At 41.7% G+C, this 17,267-nt stretch overlaps 1 protein-coding gene across 1 annotated transcript in view; it reads right to left on the minus strand.

Moving 5' to 3' along the window:
• The window catches only part of CCDC73 (coiled-coil domain containing 73), a 2,033,683-nt gene that overhangs the window by 1,707,526 nt on the left and 308,890 nt on the right, over window positions 1–17,267 (minus strand). The window contains exon 3 of the mRNA XM_078682465.1: window positions 584–655. Coding sequence (XP_078538591.1) covers window positions 584–655 — 72 coding nt within the window. The remainder of the gene's footprint in view (window positions 1–583; window positions 656–17,267) is intronic.

Raw genomic sequence — 17,267 nt, forward strand, 5'->3', positions numbered from 1 at the left:
CAGGTGTTAAACGGATACTAAAGAGGTCACACCTGTGCCCAGATAATGTTAACCTGCTTAAAAATAAAAAAATAAAGACAAAGTACTACCACAAAATGTGTTACATTACTCTGCATAAATTACCTTTTCTTTCTGCATAGTTTAAGTTACACTGCTTCCCCTGTTGCATGGTTCTAGTGTCTCTTGATATGAGGATATCAGGAGTTAACTAAGAGGAGAGTCGAAGCGGGAGATACAAAGTCACTCTTGTCGCTGAAGTATGTTGTACTTATGTTGAGCATGGCACCATGGGGCAAAGTATGTGCTAGACAAAGAATAATTTTTACATTTCATGTATTCTAGAAAAGGATTACTAAAGTGACTATAGAGCGTGAAAAATGTACCTCTGATATGAAGGCGACACTAGTAACCAAATTGAACTTTAAATGGTATATGAACGTTTGAAACCATTGTTCTTCCTAAAAATATTGGCACATTTGATGGGTCTTTCGACATATCTTTTAGCTTGTAATAAACAGAATCTAAATTCAAAATCTATATACTTTAGGTGTATAAGTTCATTGTGTTCAAGTGCAATACTTACATTTTTCCACTCAAGTTCTTGTTTTTCCATCATAATCTGACTTGTATGTTCTTCATACTGAATTTGGGCATCCTTATTTAAGAAAAGCAGAACGTTTTTCATTAAAAAAATATCTGTCTAAAAAGTAATGTACAGGCGGCTGCTAAGTTTCATTCAATAAAAATATATTTTCAACGGCAATAATGTACAAGCTGTAGGAAGAGTGAGGATGTGGTTGAGTTGTATGGTTCTCCAAGCTCTTGGTTGCTGTGAAAAGCCAGAATGTTTCATTAGCCCACTTAAACATATTCCTTCCATGCCATGGAGATTTTTTTTGGGGAGAGGGGGTATTTTCTAGACTATAAAAATCACTTGGCTCATTCCCACAATTAAAGACTGGCTAGCATTTTTTCAAACGTGCCCACCATATTTTTCCAATGTTGCATGTTGGAGCTATAAAACACAAATTAAACGAGCATTAGCAAACCCAATGGAGTCTGGTCCTGACAATGTGTTTCGCATGTTTTTTTTATGTCTTCCACATTACCCAAAAATAAGAGAATGTTAGTTGTAATATTTATTTGCAATGTTTCTTTAAAATGACATGCAAACACACAGGTAAATAGAATGATGTTGAACTTCCCAGGAAAAAAATAAAATGCAAGGGATGGGGGTTTAAAAAAAGAAATGAAATAAATTATAGCACAAATTGTCAGCAGCAACACTAGCATAATTTATGAGCTGAAATTTGGGTGCCTGCCTTGCCACAACACTGCCCTTGTGAAGCTGCCCAATGCCACAGCACTGCATAAAAGCGCGAAAATAATGCACGTGGTTATTTTCACGTAGTCTAAGCAGCTGTGTGTAGACATGCTAGTATTTACATTTCAAGAGAAGTTTTTTGTATACAAAAAAAACAAAAAATGAACAAAAATATAGCACACAAAGCAGCGTAAGAAAAGTTCCAAAACGATTGCACAAGCTAGAATGAAGACGCCTGTCTTCCCATGACAGAGCCTGAAGCTGTCGCCTGGTAACACAACATCAATGGGAACCGAGACTACATGGGTGATATATCGATCGGTAAAGTTGTTATTTGCACATTTTGTTATTTACATTAGGAGACGTTTAATAAAAGCAACACATTAAAGATACAAAAATTATAGCAGACATTGAGCTGAAATTAAATAAGGTGCTTGCTTTAACCCCTTCGCTGCCAGGCCTCCCTTCGCTAAGCCTTTTTTTTGCTATTTGGGGGTGGTTCGAGCTTAGGTCCCTGTATCTTTTTGTCCACATAAGCAATCAACTTCACATTTGTGCCCTTTTTTCCCCCTAGAGGATTCTAAAGGTACCCAGGGTTTGTGGATTTTTGGAGGGGACCCAGAAAGTTGCCAAAATATAGCTAATTATTATTCTTTTTTTTTTTTAATGGGAAAAAATTGGGCCAGAAGAAAGCGTCTGGTTTGTTCCCTGCAAATGGCATCAAAGCGTTTGAAGTGCAGAAATTACCATCTTCTCAGCGTTCAGGGACAGGCAGACTTTTGTCAGAAAGCAAACATTTTCTATACAGTTTGTCATTTCACTGGGACATAGCCTATTTTTCAAATTTTTTGTGCTTTCAACTTTTTTCCAGTTAGTGGTAGAAATGGGTGTGAAACCAATAATGGATCCCAGAAAGCTATACAGTTCTGAAAACTAGACAAAATTCTGAATTCAGCATGGGTCATTTGTATAGATCTTTCTAGGTTTTTTTTAGAAACTGACAGTGGAAAATAGAAAATATTGAAATTGAGATGAAAAAACTGCCATTTGTGCCCACGTTTTTACTTGTAACTTCTTCTAAGTATGACAGATGTTTAAAAACAATATACCATTACATCCACTAGACCCTTCAGGTTGTGGAGGATACATAGGATTTGTAGGTTCACCAAGAGTCAATAACGAAGCTGCGCAAAGCAATGGATTTTCATTGTGTACCGGGTATATCGCAATTGGTAAAATATAAAGAGTGAAAAATAGGTACCAAGGAAACCAATATATTTCTGAAATGGCAACAAAATATAGAGTTTCAAAGCACTCGTTTTTTGCACATCTCCAAAATTGTGGGCACCCATACAAGCATGTGAATCAGTGGTCATTTTTCAAAATTACTTTTTTTACAAATTGTCTTACATTTAAAAGGCAGGCATGCAAAGAAAGTCAATGGGTAATAACACTTGATCTACTATTCTGTGTTCCCCCAAGTCTCCTGATAAAAGCGCTACCTCACTTGTGTGGGTAGGCCAAGTGTCCACGACTGGAAATGGCCCAAAACCCAACATGGACACATCAAATTCTTCCAGTGAAAACTGACCCTTTTTTTGCAATGTGCCTAGCTGTGGATTTTGAACCCTAGCTCAGCCGGAACCTAGGGAAACCTGGCACACCTATACATGTTTTAGAACTAGACACTCATCGGAAGCCATGTAAAGTGTGACTTGTGTGGCTCTCACTAGGTTCTGTATCCCAGAATCCCTTACAAATCTCGGAATTAGTCAAAACACACATTTTCCTCATATTTCTGTGATGGAAAGTTCTGGAATCTGCATGGATACACAAACTGCCACACACCCCGCATTCCCCAAAGTCTCTTGAAAAAATGGTACCTACTTGTGTGGGTAGGCCTAGTGCCAGTGACAGGAAACCCGCCAAAACGCAAGGTAGACACACCACATTTTTACAGTGAAAACTGACACGATTTTTTGCAATGTGCATAGCTGTGGATTTTGAATCCTACCTAGGCACATTTTTCTCACATTTCTGTGATGGAAAGTTCTGGAACCTGCGTGGATCCACAAACTTCCATCTACCCCGTATTCCCCAAAGTCTACCGAGTAACATGATACCTCACTTGTGTGGGTCAGGCAAGGGCCTGTGACTGGGAAGGGTCGAAAACATCGAGATTAAGGGTATAGCACAGTAAATTCTAAGAGCTGCATTTAAAAAAAATACATTTTAGCCAATTCTGCATTGGACACCCACACAAGTGAGGTATCATTTTACTCGGGAGACTGAGGAGAATGCCTTGTGGTAGGACATTTGTGCCGGCATGGTGATCCCACACAGAAATATGTGGAAAATTAGATTTTTTCAACTAACTTTGAGGTTTTCAGGGGATTCTGGGTAGGAAAACGTTGTGGGGTCCACTCACGCATACCCCCGGGACTCCCCTGGGTGTCTAGCTTTCAGAAATGTGTGGGTTTGGTAAGTTTCCCTAGATAGATCCTGAGCCCAGGGCCAAAAACCCAGGTGATCCCCTTGCAAAACCAGGTTGTTTTGTGATAAGTAATTTTGATGTCTCCATTGTATGTTTTGGTCCCCTGCCTATCACGGGTACTTGGCCACCCCACACGAGTGGGGTGCCGGGGGGGAACGCTGGGTGGCAGGAAAATTGTGTTTTTTTCTGATATCAGATTATGACACAGTAATGCAAGAAATGTGCGACTATAGTCACATTTTGAGGTTTGCATGACATTATGAGTACAACAACTTGTTGGGAACCATGAGAGGCACATCACCAAGTACTCCCCATTTATTTTGGTTTACAGAAATATCTAAATGTGGTAAATGTTCCCTAGAGACAAACTACACCTTAGCACAGAAAGGCAGGTAAGACAAATGTGACTGTATAGCCATCTGTTCCTCAAGTACACAAACATGCTGGCTGGATTTGACAAGAGGGTGAGTGAAAAGTTCAAAATGTATATTTTATTAACCCCTTCCACGCTCATGACGAGCTGGGCTCGTCATGCAGTAGCCTCCTGCTACGCTGATGACGAGCCCAGCTCGTCATGAATAATGGTGTTTGTAAAGTTCCAGCACAGGAGAAAAATCCCCATAGCGTTCAAGGTGTTAACAAGAGATTTCACAAAAAGGAAGTGCACTGTTAATTTAAAAGTTAAAAACCTGAACCAATGACTCACAGCTCGTGAGCTGTAAAGCCACAAAGAGGCACCAACCTCTTTACAGGCCATTCACACACCTTTCATACTTGACACAAACGTTCATACCACCAGCTGTGGCCCCAGCACACTACAACACTCACATCAACAGACAATGTAGAGACAATGTACACCCTGGCAGAGAAAGACAAAAAAGACAAATATTACTTCAAAACAAACTATTCCTTACATACACACACACCTGCTGGTTGGGTTAGGCATGAGGGTGAGTGAAGGTTCAGAGTGTAATATTTTAGTAACAAGAGATTTCACAAAAAAAGAAATGCACTGTTAATAATTAAAAGGTTAAAAACCTGAACCAATAACTCACAGCTCATGAGCTGTAAAGCCACAGCAAGGTGCCAACCTCTTTACAGGCCATTCACACACCTTTCATGCGTGACACACAAGACCATTCACACCGCCAGCCGCGGGCCCAGCACATTACAACATTCACATCAACAGACAGCGCCATTCAAGGGCCCATCACTTTCATACGCCCACATGACAGACAGCAATCACAACGACTGGCGGATGACAGTGTGCGCGCTGGCGCTTGGCTTGTAGAGTGTGTAATGACCAGCAGCAAGTCACTACTCACACAATGTCGGACAAATGCCAGCCCATGCACATCGCCAGTCAAGCACCAGTCCAAGTACACTGCCAGCCAAACACAAGTCCACCCACACAGCCAGCACACCTACAGCAACAGCCCAGGCACACCACCAGCGAAGCGCCAGTCCACGCACACTGTCATCAACATTTTTTTATCAAGAAGGAAAACAAAAACCAATTGGAACTAGATACAAAACTATAACTACAAACACAACTGTAACTAAAGATATCATTCTAATGCCAACCGTGAAACTGAACAACCAATATAAAACCATACAGACCAGGCAGTTGTCTCACGGTTGCTCCCAAAAAACCTTTTGAGTTTCATACAATCTGAAACATGTGGGCACACAGCCCTGGATTAGAAGGACAATCAGCACAGTGCATACAACTCTCCTTCCGCATACCTCTTCACAAACAGACTCTACATCTCTTACAGGGGTTGGTTTTTTTGGGCGTAGGAGGAATTAAATCAGGAAAGTGGCAATCTTTCAATCTAGCCACATCTCCCACCCCTCCAACTCTAGGAACACTTGCCTCTTCCACTACAACATGGCTGCCTATCACAGACTCCTGAAACTGAACAAAAGTCATCTTTGAAGCTGGAGATCACTCCTTGAACAAAATAAAAGCATTAAAAGTTGCTAAATTGAAAAGATGGATGGCCAACTTCTTATACCAAATGTAACCCTTACGAACAATAGTAGTCTACAATGCACACAGGTTTGTGCATTTCAGCAACCGGACCTCAAACAGTCACAGGTGAAGTACTGTCATCATGGATGGTAGTCAGCATGTACACATCCCTCCTGTCCACAAATTAATTTCACAGCTAGCAGTTCATCACTACGCAAGGCACTGCACTGTCCCCGCTGAAGCTTTTTGCAAACAAGCACTTCTGGGTAAAGGTTGGAGCGGATTGTACCACAAGCAAGAGGGCCCACTTAGAACACCTCCTTCAACAATTTCACAGCAGTGTAGAACTAATCTAGCTACAAATTGTTAAAAAGTCCTCTAGCAAGTTCCCACACAACTTTCTCTGAAACTCCTAAAGTGGGCGGACAACTGGTGGTGTGGAGGGGGGTCAATAGTGGAATCCCTACCGTGTACAACCGAAAATTATAGACATATCCTGTCCTACTCTCAGACAAGATATACATCTTAATTCCATAATGTGCCATCTTGTTAGGAATGTACTGCCTAAAAACCAAATGGACCTTGAAAAGGACCAAAGACTCATCAACAGTTATTTCTGTCTCTGGAGTATAGATCTCTGAAAATCGATCTCCAAAGTGATCAAGAACAAGCCGAATCTTAAAAAGACAGTCACAGTCAGGATGATCTTGTGGAAGCATTATCAACAAAATGCAAAATCTGAAGCAAAAGTAAATACCAATCACGACTCAATTGCAGGAAATATGGTTGTTGCCATCAATGGACTGGTAGACTAATATAAAGCCAGGGACGGCTTCCTTATCAAGCCCATCAACAAAATTAACCCAAAAAACTTCATTTCATCCAGATTTGTGGGAGTCCACCGGGTAGGTCTAGAGCGGGGCTTAAATCTGGCACTGTTGTCCCTCAAAACTGTTCAACATACAAATTAGTCTGCTCAACAATCTCAGCCAAAAATACATCATCCATAAACAATCAAAAAAACTGTATAGTCAAATTATTTTCCACACTCTGCATCACCACTATAAGCAGGCAACACCGGCTGCACCATGTTTGGATCAACCCAGAGTCCAGCACGTCCAATAGGAAGCCTTGCAGCCCCAGGCTGCAATCCAGATGCCTCTTGCTGCATCATCGACACATCAGTGTCCTCCTCTATAACAGGCACTTCATCCACACAGAGTAGCTTCATCATCATATGATTCCTCGTGGACAGAAAACTCTCTGCCAGAATCTTGCACTTCCTCCTCTCCCTCAGATGCACTGTCCGTCTCATAATCATGGTCAGAGGAAGATTCAAAAAGCATACCAACCACCTGTTGAGCAGCAATTCTGCGACTAGCGATATTCCTTAGCAATAAAGGTAACTTGCCAAACAAGTCAACAATAACAAACAATTTGTAAAATAAGTAATAAAGAGAAACAATTCTTTATCACAAAGACCTATATACTCCAATACTATACCACTCACTTGCAGGAAGCAGCTAGACTCACCACCACCTACTCTCCACAGACACAACAATGACCAACAATATCCCACTAAAAAAGAAAAAGAAAAGAAAATTATACAATTAGACAATGCAAAACACATCACAAAGAATTTCACGCTCAAAACACAACTAAATATGGTGCTATTATGACCCTATTCATGCATCACAATAATACTCATTTGGAGTAAACACACATAAAAAATCCTTACCAAATAAATGTAACTAAGCAAAACTACAGATCAACCACCGCCGAAACCACAGACAAAAATCAAAAGCTTTGCACTAGAACAAAAAGGAGAAAAAAACATTACAATGACAAATGCAAATAATGCACCAGTCCACACACAATCCACCAGCCAAGCTGAGCGGTTAGGAGGGCCTAAAAGTATAAGGCTTATCTGCCCCCAAGGGGGTCAGAAACAGACAAAATATTCACCCCCCTTAAAAAGGGAGCGACACTTGCCCAAGGGGCCACTCCCCAAGACCAACATTTAAAAAACCTGGTGTCTAGTGGCTTCTGCCCCCTTTGGGGACAGATTGGCCTAAAAACATATGGCAGATCGAAACGGCCACAATAACCCCACCCCCCGATAAAGGGGAGCAACCCTTGCCCAAGGAGCCACTCCCCAACACATCCCCAACACAAAAGCAATCCCTGGTGTCTAATGGCTTGTGCCCCACTTGGGGACAGATGGGCCTAAAAAACATAAGAGGGGCAGAAACAGCCAAAATAAATGCTTCCCAAAGGAAGCGACCCTTGCCTAAGGTGCCGCTACCGACAAACATTTTTAAAAAATCCCTGGTGGCCTAGCGGGCACACATTAAAAAATATTATGTTTGCGCCGATCTGCCCCCAGGTGGCAGAAACAGCCAAAATAAATGCTACCCAAAGGGGGGCAACCCTTGCCCAGGGGCTGCTCCCCAAAACACAATCCATTAAAAAAAAAAAAAAATTCAATCCCTGGGTCTAGTGGGCATTTCTGCTGAACGATCGCACCTCATGCGCAATTGTGCAGCAGGACTGATGAAAAGAGACATCGGAGGAAAGGAAAAAACCCTTTCCTTTCCTCCGATGCCTCTTTTTTAAACCCTCCTCCCTCCCAGAGGAGAAACTCACATCTCCTCCTTGGAGGCGCTGGTAGTAAATGGCTTCAGCGCATCCTGGATCACCGGTGCGCTCTGGTGCAAAGGGAGGCGGGGGCAGCGGAAGGGCTTCCGCTGCCCTCCCCAGAGGGGGCAGCATGAAGGGGGGCCCACAGGGGGAGCATCAGCACTTCTCCCAGGGGTGGGTGCTAGGACAGCAGGGAACCGTACTACTCACATGCCGACAGTGACGTCAGCGGACACACGGAAAGAGTTAACATGGTATAAGGCCTGGGGGCTACTTGGGAGTAAAGCACTGTCTCAAAGAGGGCAGACACACTTTTTGCAGCTCTCTACAGAGAAGGAAGACTTAAGTTAACCTTGTAAGATATAAACTCATGACCTAAAGTAAAGCAGACAGGAATACATTTTTAAAATGTATAATCGGTACTTCCTAGAAACTGAAGGCAATTGCTGTGGCTTTTATGTAGAAACATTGGTATTTACAGTTCTTGTACGTGACAAGCCAACTGAGCGTGCTGCCATTTAATTTTTTAGACCTGAACCTTATAAGCAGCACGTCAAAAATAAATTAAATTATACCTCAGGCAGTGCAATTAACTAAAAACACAGTGGAAAGGAACTTAACAAAGATTTTTACTTTTATGTCAAACTGTGGCAATCTAAGGGTTATAGCAAATGCTCAACTTAAAGGCAACAATGGAACAAATAGACATGCACGCACCTTAAAAAAATTAAATGTTATCTTGTTGAAAATACATGTTGGCATCCTAATTTCCTTAACTGCAACAAATCAGTGCCTAAAAGATATTTGTTTTACAGCTACAAAAGTTACTTAAGTAAGCAACAGACCTGAGCTAGCCTGAATTTCAAGAAAGGAGAGATAAGCGCTTACCAATTGAACTTAAGGTTTCAGAAAAAAGTACATACAGAATACCTTCATTTGCGGCTTAGCCATTTCTTTTTTTTAACAGAGTTTTATATAGCGCAAACTTGATCCGAATTGGGTATCAGAGCGCTTTACATAGCACCAGTTGCATTACGTGAGGACACATTCATTTTTGTTAGGCACGGGGAGATTAAGTGATTTGCTTAGAATCACAGGATGTTCAGCGTCATTGCAGAGACTCAAACCCAATTCCCTAGATTCAAGGTTGACCGCCCTCCTGTTAGGCTAACTCTTCTCCAGCCATAGAAAGCCAACTAAAAATGTTCAGCAGGACGGAGGCAATAAGATAAACTTGCTGACCAGTCACATAAAATCCCTGTCTGCACAGGGAAAATGCTGTGTAATCCATTCAACTAATGCCTGTCCTATGAGTAATAATGAAGTTCAACTTACTGATGCTGTAACATGGTCATTGGAGGACTTTTGCCAAATTGATGATTTGTATAACCCTTCCATACTTGTATGGTCTAATTAGACCAAATAAGGTTTATTGAAATACATTCAGCTCACAATTGTTAGCCAAGAGATAAAGGGGGTTGACATAGAGATACATACACATATTTATATGTAAACACACATTAATACCTACTAACGGTTGCCAGTAGGTTGTTATAGTTAGGACCTCGTTTCTATTTAGATGCTGTTTTTCTTTTGCAAATATCTTTGGTGCTATTTGACAGATCTTTGCAAAATTTTCAAACATTAATGGCCCACTCACTTTAGATGCTGTGTTGAAAATTTCAGGTTGATCCGTCAAGCGGGCCCGAGAAAAAAGGGAGGGTATCAAAACGCTTCCCCCATGTTAATTTCAATAGGAAACTGTTGGCGCAGCTATAGCCCGAACTGCTGAACAGAGTTAAACCAAATTTGTCAGAAAGGTGGCTCTTGGTCCAGAGTTCACCCTTTTTTTTTTAAATGGTGTACTTCCGTTTAGTAGTTGCTGAAATATCTAAAGAAATTCCTAGTTGTATATCTAGGGACATAAAGGTTCCACAAACCCTCCCGATCTCGCGCCTGCGATCTGATGGCAGCCAACAAGCAGGATTGCTGAGTTATTATAGCAGGCCACGCTCCTTTTCTCCACCACTCTGCAAACGCACCTCCTGGCGTGCTCTTGTTTGCGGAAGGAAGTCCTCTTCGCTGCTTAGGGTACTTAGGGGCCAACTGTTACCACCTGTTACCTCCAGTAAGCCCCACACGATGGACCTAGGGAAATAAAGCTCTCTGGGCCAATCAGAATGCTCTATTTTTAAATTGCTACTCCCCCGAGAGTCTCAAGTCGTCCAGATATACAAATATATTTTACCCTTAAATTCTAAAAAACACCTGAACAGATTTACCCCAAATCAACCGAGTGCAATCTGCGAACTAAGATCTAGCTTCATTCCACATTTGGTGTCATTCCGTTCAGCAATTTCTCAAACAAGTCTATCGAAAATGCATTGGGATTTTGCATTTTGGGACTGCCTTTTTATCTGCCTCGCTTGACGGATCACCCCAAAACTTTCCATGCACAAACAAGTCAACAAGTAGCACCATTTTGGAAAGTTGTATGGAGATTCATCAAATGGGGCAAAAGATATTAGCAGCGTAAAACACATTTTGAAAAATGGGCTTCCTATGGAACAGCTGACCTAACTAGAACTATTACTGCCACTGGGTAATAGATATCTATAATACATATTACCTACTGGTGATAGCCAGTCCGTAGTTATAGTTAGGACCAAAGTATCCATAGGAAAAGTGTTTTTGTTTTGCCAATAACTTTAGCGCGAATCTTCACAAAATATTCAAAAAACTTGCCCTGTTTGGTTCAACTGCTGTGTGGAAAGTTTCGGGATAATCCGTCAAGTAGGGACGAGTAAAAAGGGGGTTCCCACAAAGCGTTTCCCCCATGTTATGTCTATAGAGATTTTGTTCATTTTTTATTTTTTTAACACGACTACAGCCCAACCTGCTGAACGGAATTACATCAAATGTGACAGAAAGCTAGATCTTGGTCCAGAAAGCATGCCTTTCGTAATTTGGTGTAAATCTGTTCAGTAGTTTAAGAGATATTTAAGTTTAAAAAGTTTACATACTGAAATCAGATTGACTGCCAACACTTCAGCCAGGAAGTGTTGCCTGCCATCTTGAGATTTTTCGCCGAAATAATAATAAAAAAACTAAGCATGGGCTCCTATGCTTTGGTTATCTGCCCTTGGTGGGCCAGGTCCTGGGGGTGTTATGCAAATACAGGAGGGGGGCTTACTAATGCCCTGGGTACCACCATTTCCGCTGGACTGCCACCTCCCCAGGGCAGTTATGTTTTAGAAATGCCCCCAACAGCGCCAAGGACCGCAACCTCTACAGGGCTCTAAAAATGTAATGGAGGGGGCCCGATGCGGACCCCTGGGGACTGCCACCTCCCCAGGGCCAAAGTAAAGATTAGAAGGGGCTTCCCTCTTGGAGCCATAGAAGGCCCTGGGAACTGCCACCCCCCACACCCCCCAGGGCAATCATCTACTATGGCCCGGGGGTGACCCCCAGTCCAAGGTCCAAATGGAGATTAAGCACCAAGATAGGGCCATTGCGGTGCCTTACCTGGGTCACCTGGTAGCGTGCAGGAGAATCTCCTCCACGAAGCGGTAGTCAAGTAACATAAGTATAAAGCAGACATGTGATGAGACTGCTGTGCCTATATCTAGCTGTCCCTGGAGAGGGGCGCTGTAGTGTTACCCATTGTGGTTCAGATGCTGTGTGGTAGACAGCTGTGAGCTGCAACTTGAGCACTACCCTTGTTTGTAACTAGTGGAAAGTGCAAGGGTTGCTTTTTTGTATGTCAGGGTCACCCACTTGCTGGATAGATCAGTGAGGAGATCTGCAGGTCACAAGTTAGATTCCAAGCTAGGCTACCTCAGTCTTTCATCTTCCTAACAGGTTAGTGCTGTGAAAAGGCTGGGGAGGGGAGGCATTCAAGAAACTAATTAGAAAGGTGATAGGTGGGCTAAGACATGGCTTGTCTCAAAGGCTCAGTTTTGGAGACCCGGGCTTATTTTCCATCGTTAGACTTTGGGCCAAAACAAGAAAAAAAAGGGGAAAAGGAGAAACAAGTATAAAGAGGAAGCTAGGAAACCATTGACAAAGGGAGAAACCGGTGGTGGGAAAATATCCTTCAAGAGTTAGCTAAAGAGACAGGAAGTGTAGGTGGCAGAAGAAAGATTGATTAGGTGAAATCAAGATGAGCTTTCCCGTGCTATTTGGCAAACATGGCATTCAACAGCTCCAAGCTGGACATTTGTAAGAAAGTTTTTTGAGCCCTGCATTTATTACAAATTATGTGACGGTTGGCTCAATTTTTGAAATATAACAGAGTTCAGTATCATATTCCCAGCCCAGTGCACAGTATATAACATAGCTTTATGGCTTCAAGCAGTAAATGATTCCGTAATCGTAATGATACTAGTCGTAAAATTTGGTGCGACTCAGGCCTGGTATGCCTAGAGTGAGACAGCATTAAATATTTGTAAACTCCCTGCCTTTATTTTGACATTACAAGTTTTAATGAAAGGCTTTCAACGCTGTCAGGAATAAAATTAAAATGTGTTTTTACCCAAAACCAATACTGCCCAACAATGACAAAAATCAATCTTAGTGACACCTCCAAGGTGCTAAAATGGAAGTAAAACGCCCTGTTGAGTTGCGAACATAGAGAGACGTGAAGCCAGCCCTTCCCAGTACTATAGCTGTAGTGTGGTGTGCATACCCATTTGTTGAATAATGTTGAGCCTAAAATGTTGTTAAATAAATGAATGGCTGTTCCTGCCCGGTGCGTGCTCAGTGCACTTTGGCTCAATGTGCACCTTTCTAAAATGTTGTTTTGTAATATAAAAGGGACAGGACAAGTGTGTTTTATTTTTAAATACTTTTGTAAAACACAAATTTACACTTAAAAGTCTGGAGGCTTCAGGCCTATACAGAATAATGTAGTTTGTTTCTCCAGTGCGTGTCAGTCCCTGACTAACAAAGAGGGCGCGTTGCGTACTATGCTGCAGTCAGCGGCACCGGGAGAACTTGGGTAGGGGGCGCAGATCATTGGTCCGACCCACGCATCATGCCCTAAACTCTCACCGCCATTGGCAAAGACAGTGAGTGTGTAGGTTGCGACGCGCGAGTCAGACATCAATCATTGGCACTTCTGGACAGTTTCTGGCACTACGTGCACTACATCCATAAGGCGGGTGGTGGATACCCGCACCACACGTACACTAAATATAGAGGTCAGAGGACACTGCAGAGACTGTCACGGTGGCCTACAGATTTTTTTACTGCAGGGCATATTTTACTTAAAAAAATAAAAAAAATAATCACCTATATCCAGCGTATTTATTATTTTATTAGTCTGCATCAACTTTTGACCGACATGCAAACTAACCAACATCAAATGCAGGATGACCCCACCCCAAGCCCCTTTCTCTATGCAAAGGGTGCATTGTAGTGTACTAATTGTTTGGGCTACATATGCCTGGAGAGGAAGCTAAATATGTCTAAGCTAGTTCTAAAGCATGAGCACTACACACATTAAAAAGATCAGTAAAGCAGTATCATGGTCATCAGTAATTCTCCACAGAGAGAGAAAATGCATTGCAAATTCTTGTCCTCTGTGAAAATAAATCTTTTTCTACATATTTTATATTTAGCACATAGACAATTGGCAGGCAAATGATTTTTGTTTAATAACCAAAGTGAGTAGAAAGACAAAAAGAAAAAAAATATTAAACTGTCTGTATATGTTTTACATTTCATATAATAAGCCACTATCTCAGAAGTATCACAAATAGTCAACTAAAGCACATTTTGTAGCCTTATCACATTAAAATGGACTAGAACGTACCCATCCTGGTCACATCAAATGCACTAATAAATACAGTCATGTGTGTAGGTAAGGCATGGTCACCCCATCTCTAATCACCAAATCATGAATGACAACTGCATCGGGCAGGTTGAGCAGTAGCTTCTGCCAGAATATTAGTCTTTACATTTTAAATCAGAACCTGTAGGCCTCACTTAAACTGCTGCTGCCAGTCTTTTGCCATTTTTGTGTGACAGAAGCTTGCACTGCTGCCATTCGTACAGATGGTATGAAAGAGAAAGTGTGTGCTGCCACTGGACATATAGTACCAGTTCCGCGAGTTGCTGATGTTTAGGAAAAGTGCTTATCTTGTACAGACATCCAAATAGAATCTATTAAAGTGAGACATGGTTGATGTCCTGAAAATGTTGTGGAAGGATGGGGAAACAAAAACTACCTTATAAAAGGCCTTTTCTCAACAATACGACAGTGTAGGAAGCCTGGCTTAATAAATACTTAATTTTTCTAAAGAAGTTAAATCATTTTAACAAAAAAGTCCATATGAAGCATTATTATTATTATTATTATTATTATTAAACTAAATTTGTAGGGCGCACAGCTAACCCACGGGGGTTCCCAGCACCGACCCGGTAGGGAAAAAGAACGACAAAAGTAAACTGAAGGTTAAACAACCAAGTCTTCACGTTTCTGCGAAATATACCATATACATTTTCCTTGCAGAGTGAAATAGGTAGAGAGTTCAATAAGGTATGGCCTAAGAAAGAGAAGGAACGGCCACGCATGCGAGAGAGTTTGATTTTAGGCACATTATAGCTAGTGTGCTGGACAGAGCGAAGAGGGCGTGAAGGTTGGTAGCGTTTGACTAGATTTAGCAAATATTTAGGGGCATATACAGTTTTAATTGGGACATATAGCACAAGGCTTTAAATTTGTCTCCGTTTTCCACCGCCAACCAATGAAGGTTGCGGAGGAAGCCAGCAACTGAGGACGACTTAGGCACATGACAGCGCAGTCCAGCAGCTGCATTCTGCACCACTTGAAGTCTCTGGATCATAGCTTTGTTGGAGCCCAGATAAAGAACATTACTGTGATCCAGCCTAGAACTAACTAGGGCATGGACTACTGTTCTCTGAGTCGAAAGAAGTATCAGCCATAACATTTTCTTCAATCATTTTAGAATAGTAAAACAGGCGAAGGACACCTTGGTGAATTATTGTAACATCGAAAGATGTTCGTCAACGATGAAGCCCAAATTGCGGACATAATGTACCGGCAAGGGTAAGGCACTCCTTTCAGGGAGCTAGTGTTGAGATCCCCAAAGGTCATGTTTTTTCCCTAGGATCATGACTTCAATCTTGTCCCCGTTTAATTTGAGCAGGTTGTTTTGCATCCAGGATGAGATTTTACTCAGACCTAACTGAAGAATAGAAGGTTCCGACCCCTTAGATGAAGAAAGGGAAAAGATGATCGGAGTGTCGTCGGCATAGGAAAAAGGGACAGACCAGCCTCTTCAGCAACATCCGCCAGAGAACGGACATACACATTAAATAGCAGAGGGATCAACATAGAGTCCTGGGGAACTCCATAAGGGGACGAATAAGAGTTAGAGCTAGCCAATGCAGAAATGACTTGAAAAGTTCTGTCCGTTAAAAAACAGAGCCGGGCCACTGCATGGCTGAACCTTCCAGGCCCAACGACTGCAAAGCTTTAAACATGAAGGCGGGATCTTTCATGGACTTTTGTTCTGACCGACTTTTTTAGCTAGACTGTTAAGCGGTGTGGCTTTATGTGACTTGCCTAAGGCAGGCTGCCTATAAAACTTTTTAATATTTGCTTTGGACAAAAAAAACTCAACAGTTTCATAGTGCCAAAAACACCATATTGGGAAGCGGATTAAACATACTGAGGCCTTACACGCTATCATTTGCTGAGCTCTATAACATTAAAGTAAAATAGGTGAATATTAGTATAACATTTGTATGCACCCCCAGTCAGTCAATAGCAAAAGGAAGATTTACAGCATTTTTTCCGGGGCGAAGCTTTGTTTTTTTTAAGTATTCAGTATACTACAAACATGAACAACTTACAAAGAACACATTATTGGTGAATCATCTCGAAGATGATGATTAGGAAGTGATTTGTCCAGAATCACCCAATCCAATTTTCAAGAGTGGTGCTGAAACCAGTAATAGATCTCAAGTCTCCATGCTCCCAACGTCAGCCACATACTCACTACTCCATATTTACTCTTTCCACCCAATGTTTTAGGTCTGGCTAATAACAGCTTTAGCTGGTTGCCAGAGTTCCTGCCATCATAATTAAAACACAATGCAGTATAGTGGCAAGGGGATTTGTTGATCTTCACAGGCATTCGATTGGTCAGCAGTTATGATAACCAAACTATGAAGTAGTGCGTGCCCTCAGCCAATAATACAGGACAACTGAGAATAACCAGATATTGTTATCTTTGCAGGATATGTTTATTCTGCATACTTTGTGAGTACACTCTATTGTGATGGGGTATTTTAAGGCAGATGTTTGCTGTAGTGGTTTTTGAACACTGGGGTGACGTTTCTTACTATTTGGTGCATTAGTGGTTTTCACTTAGCGAGCAGAATATAAGCACGGACCACTAGGATGCTAAATAGTGTGTAATCTTGCACAGTAACAACAAATTAAGTCAGACCAATAAATACTGACAATAAGAGGAAGGAAAAGCATCATGCAAAGAGGGCAGGGATAGGATGGAAAGGGAACGAAATAAGGAAGAACACAATAAAAGTGTTTGGATATTAAGCTTAGTGGACAAACTGTAGGCGAGAGGAGAGCTGATGCAACCACAACTTTTGCAATGTCTGCAGTGATCTTAAAATTCTCACCATGTGGTTGTTACTCGTTTGTGCCGTTCTTTGGTCTTCCATAGCCTTGTTATGTTATGTTAATTGACTCTTGGTATAGCTCAATGACTCAACCCTGTAGGAAAATCTTGGCGCTCAGACAGGCAGGAGATGTGACGCAGCAAGTTAGAATAGCCACGTTC

This window comes from Lissotriton helveticus, chromosome 3_1 (assembly GCF_964261635.1).
Source record: "Lissotriton helveticus chromosome 3_1, aLisHel1.1, whole genome shotgun sequence".
Classification (NCBI taxonomy): domain Eukaryota; kingdom Metazoa; phylum Chordata; class Amphibia; order Caudata; family Salamandridae; genus Lissotriton; species Lissotriton helveticus.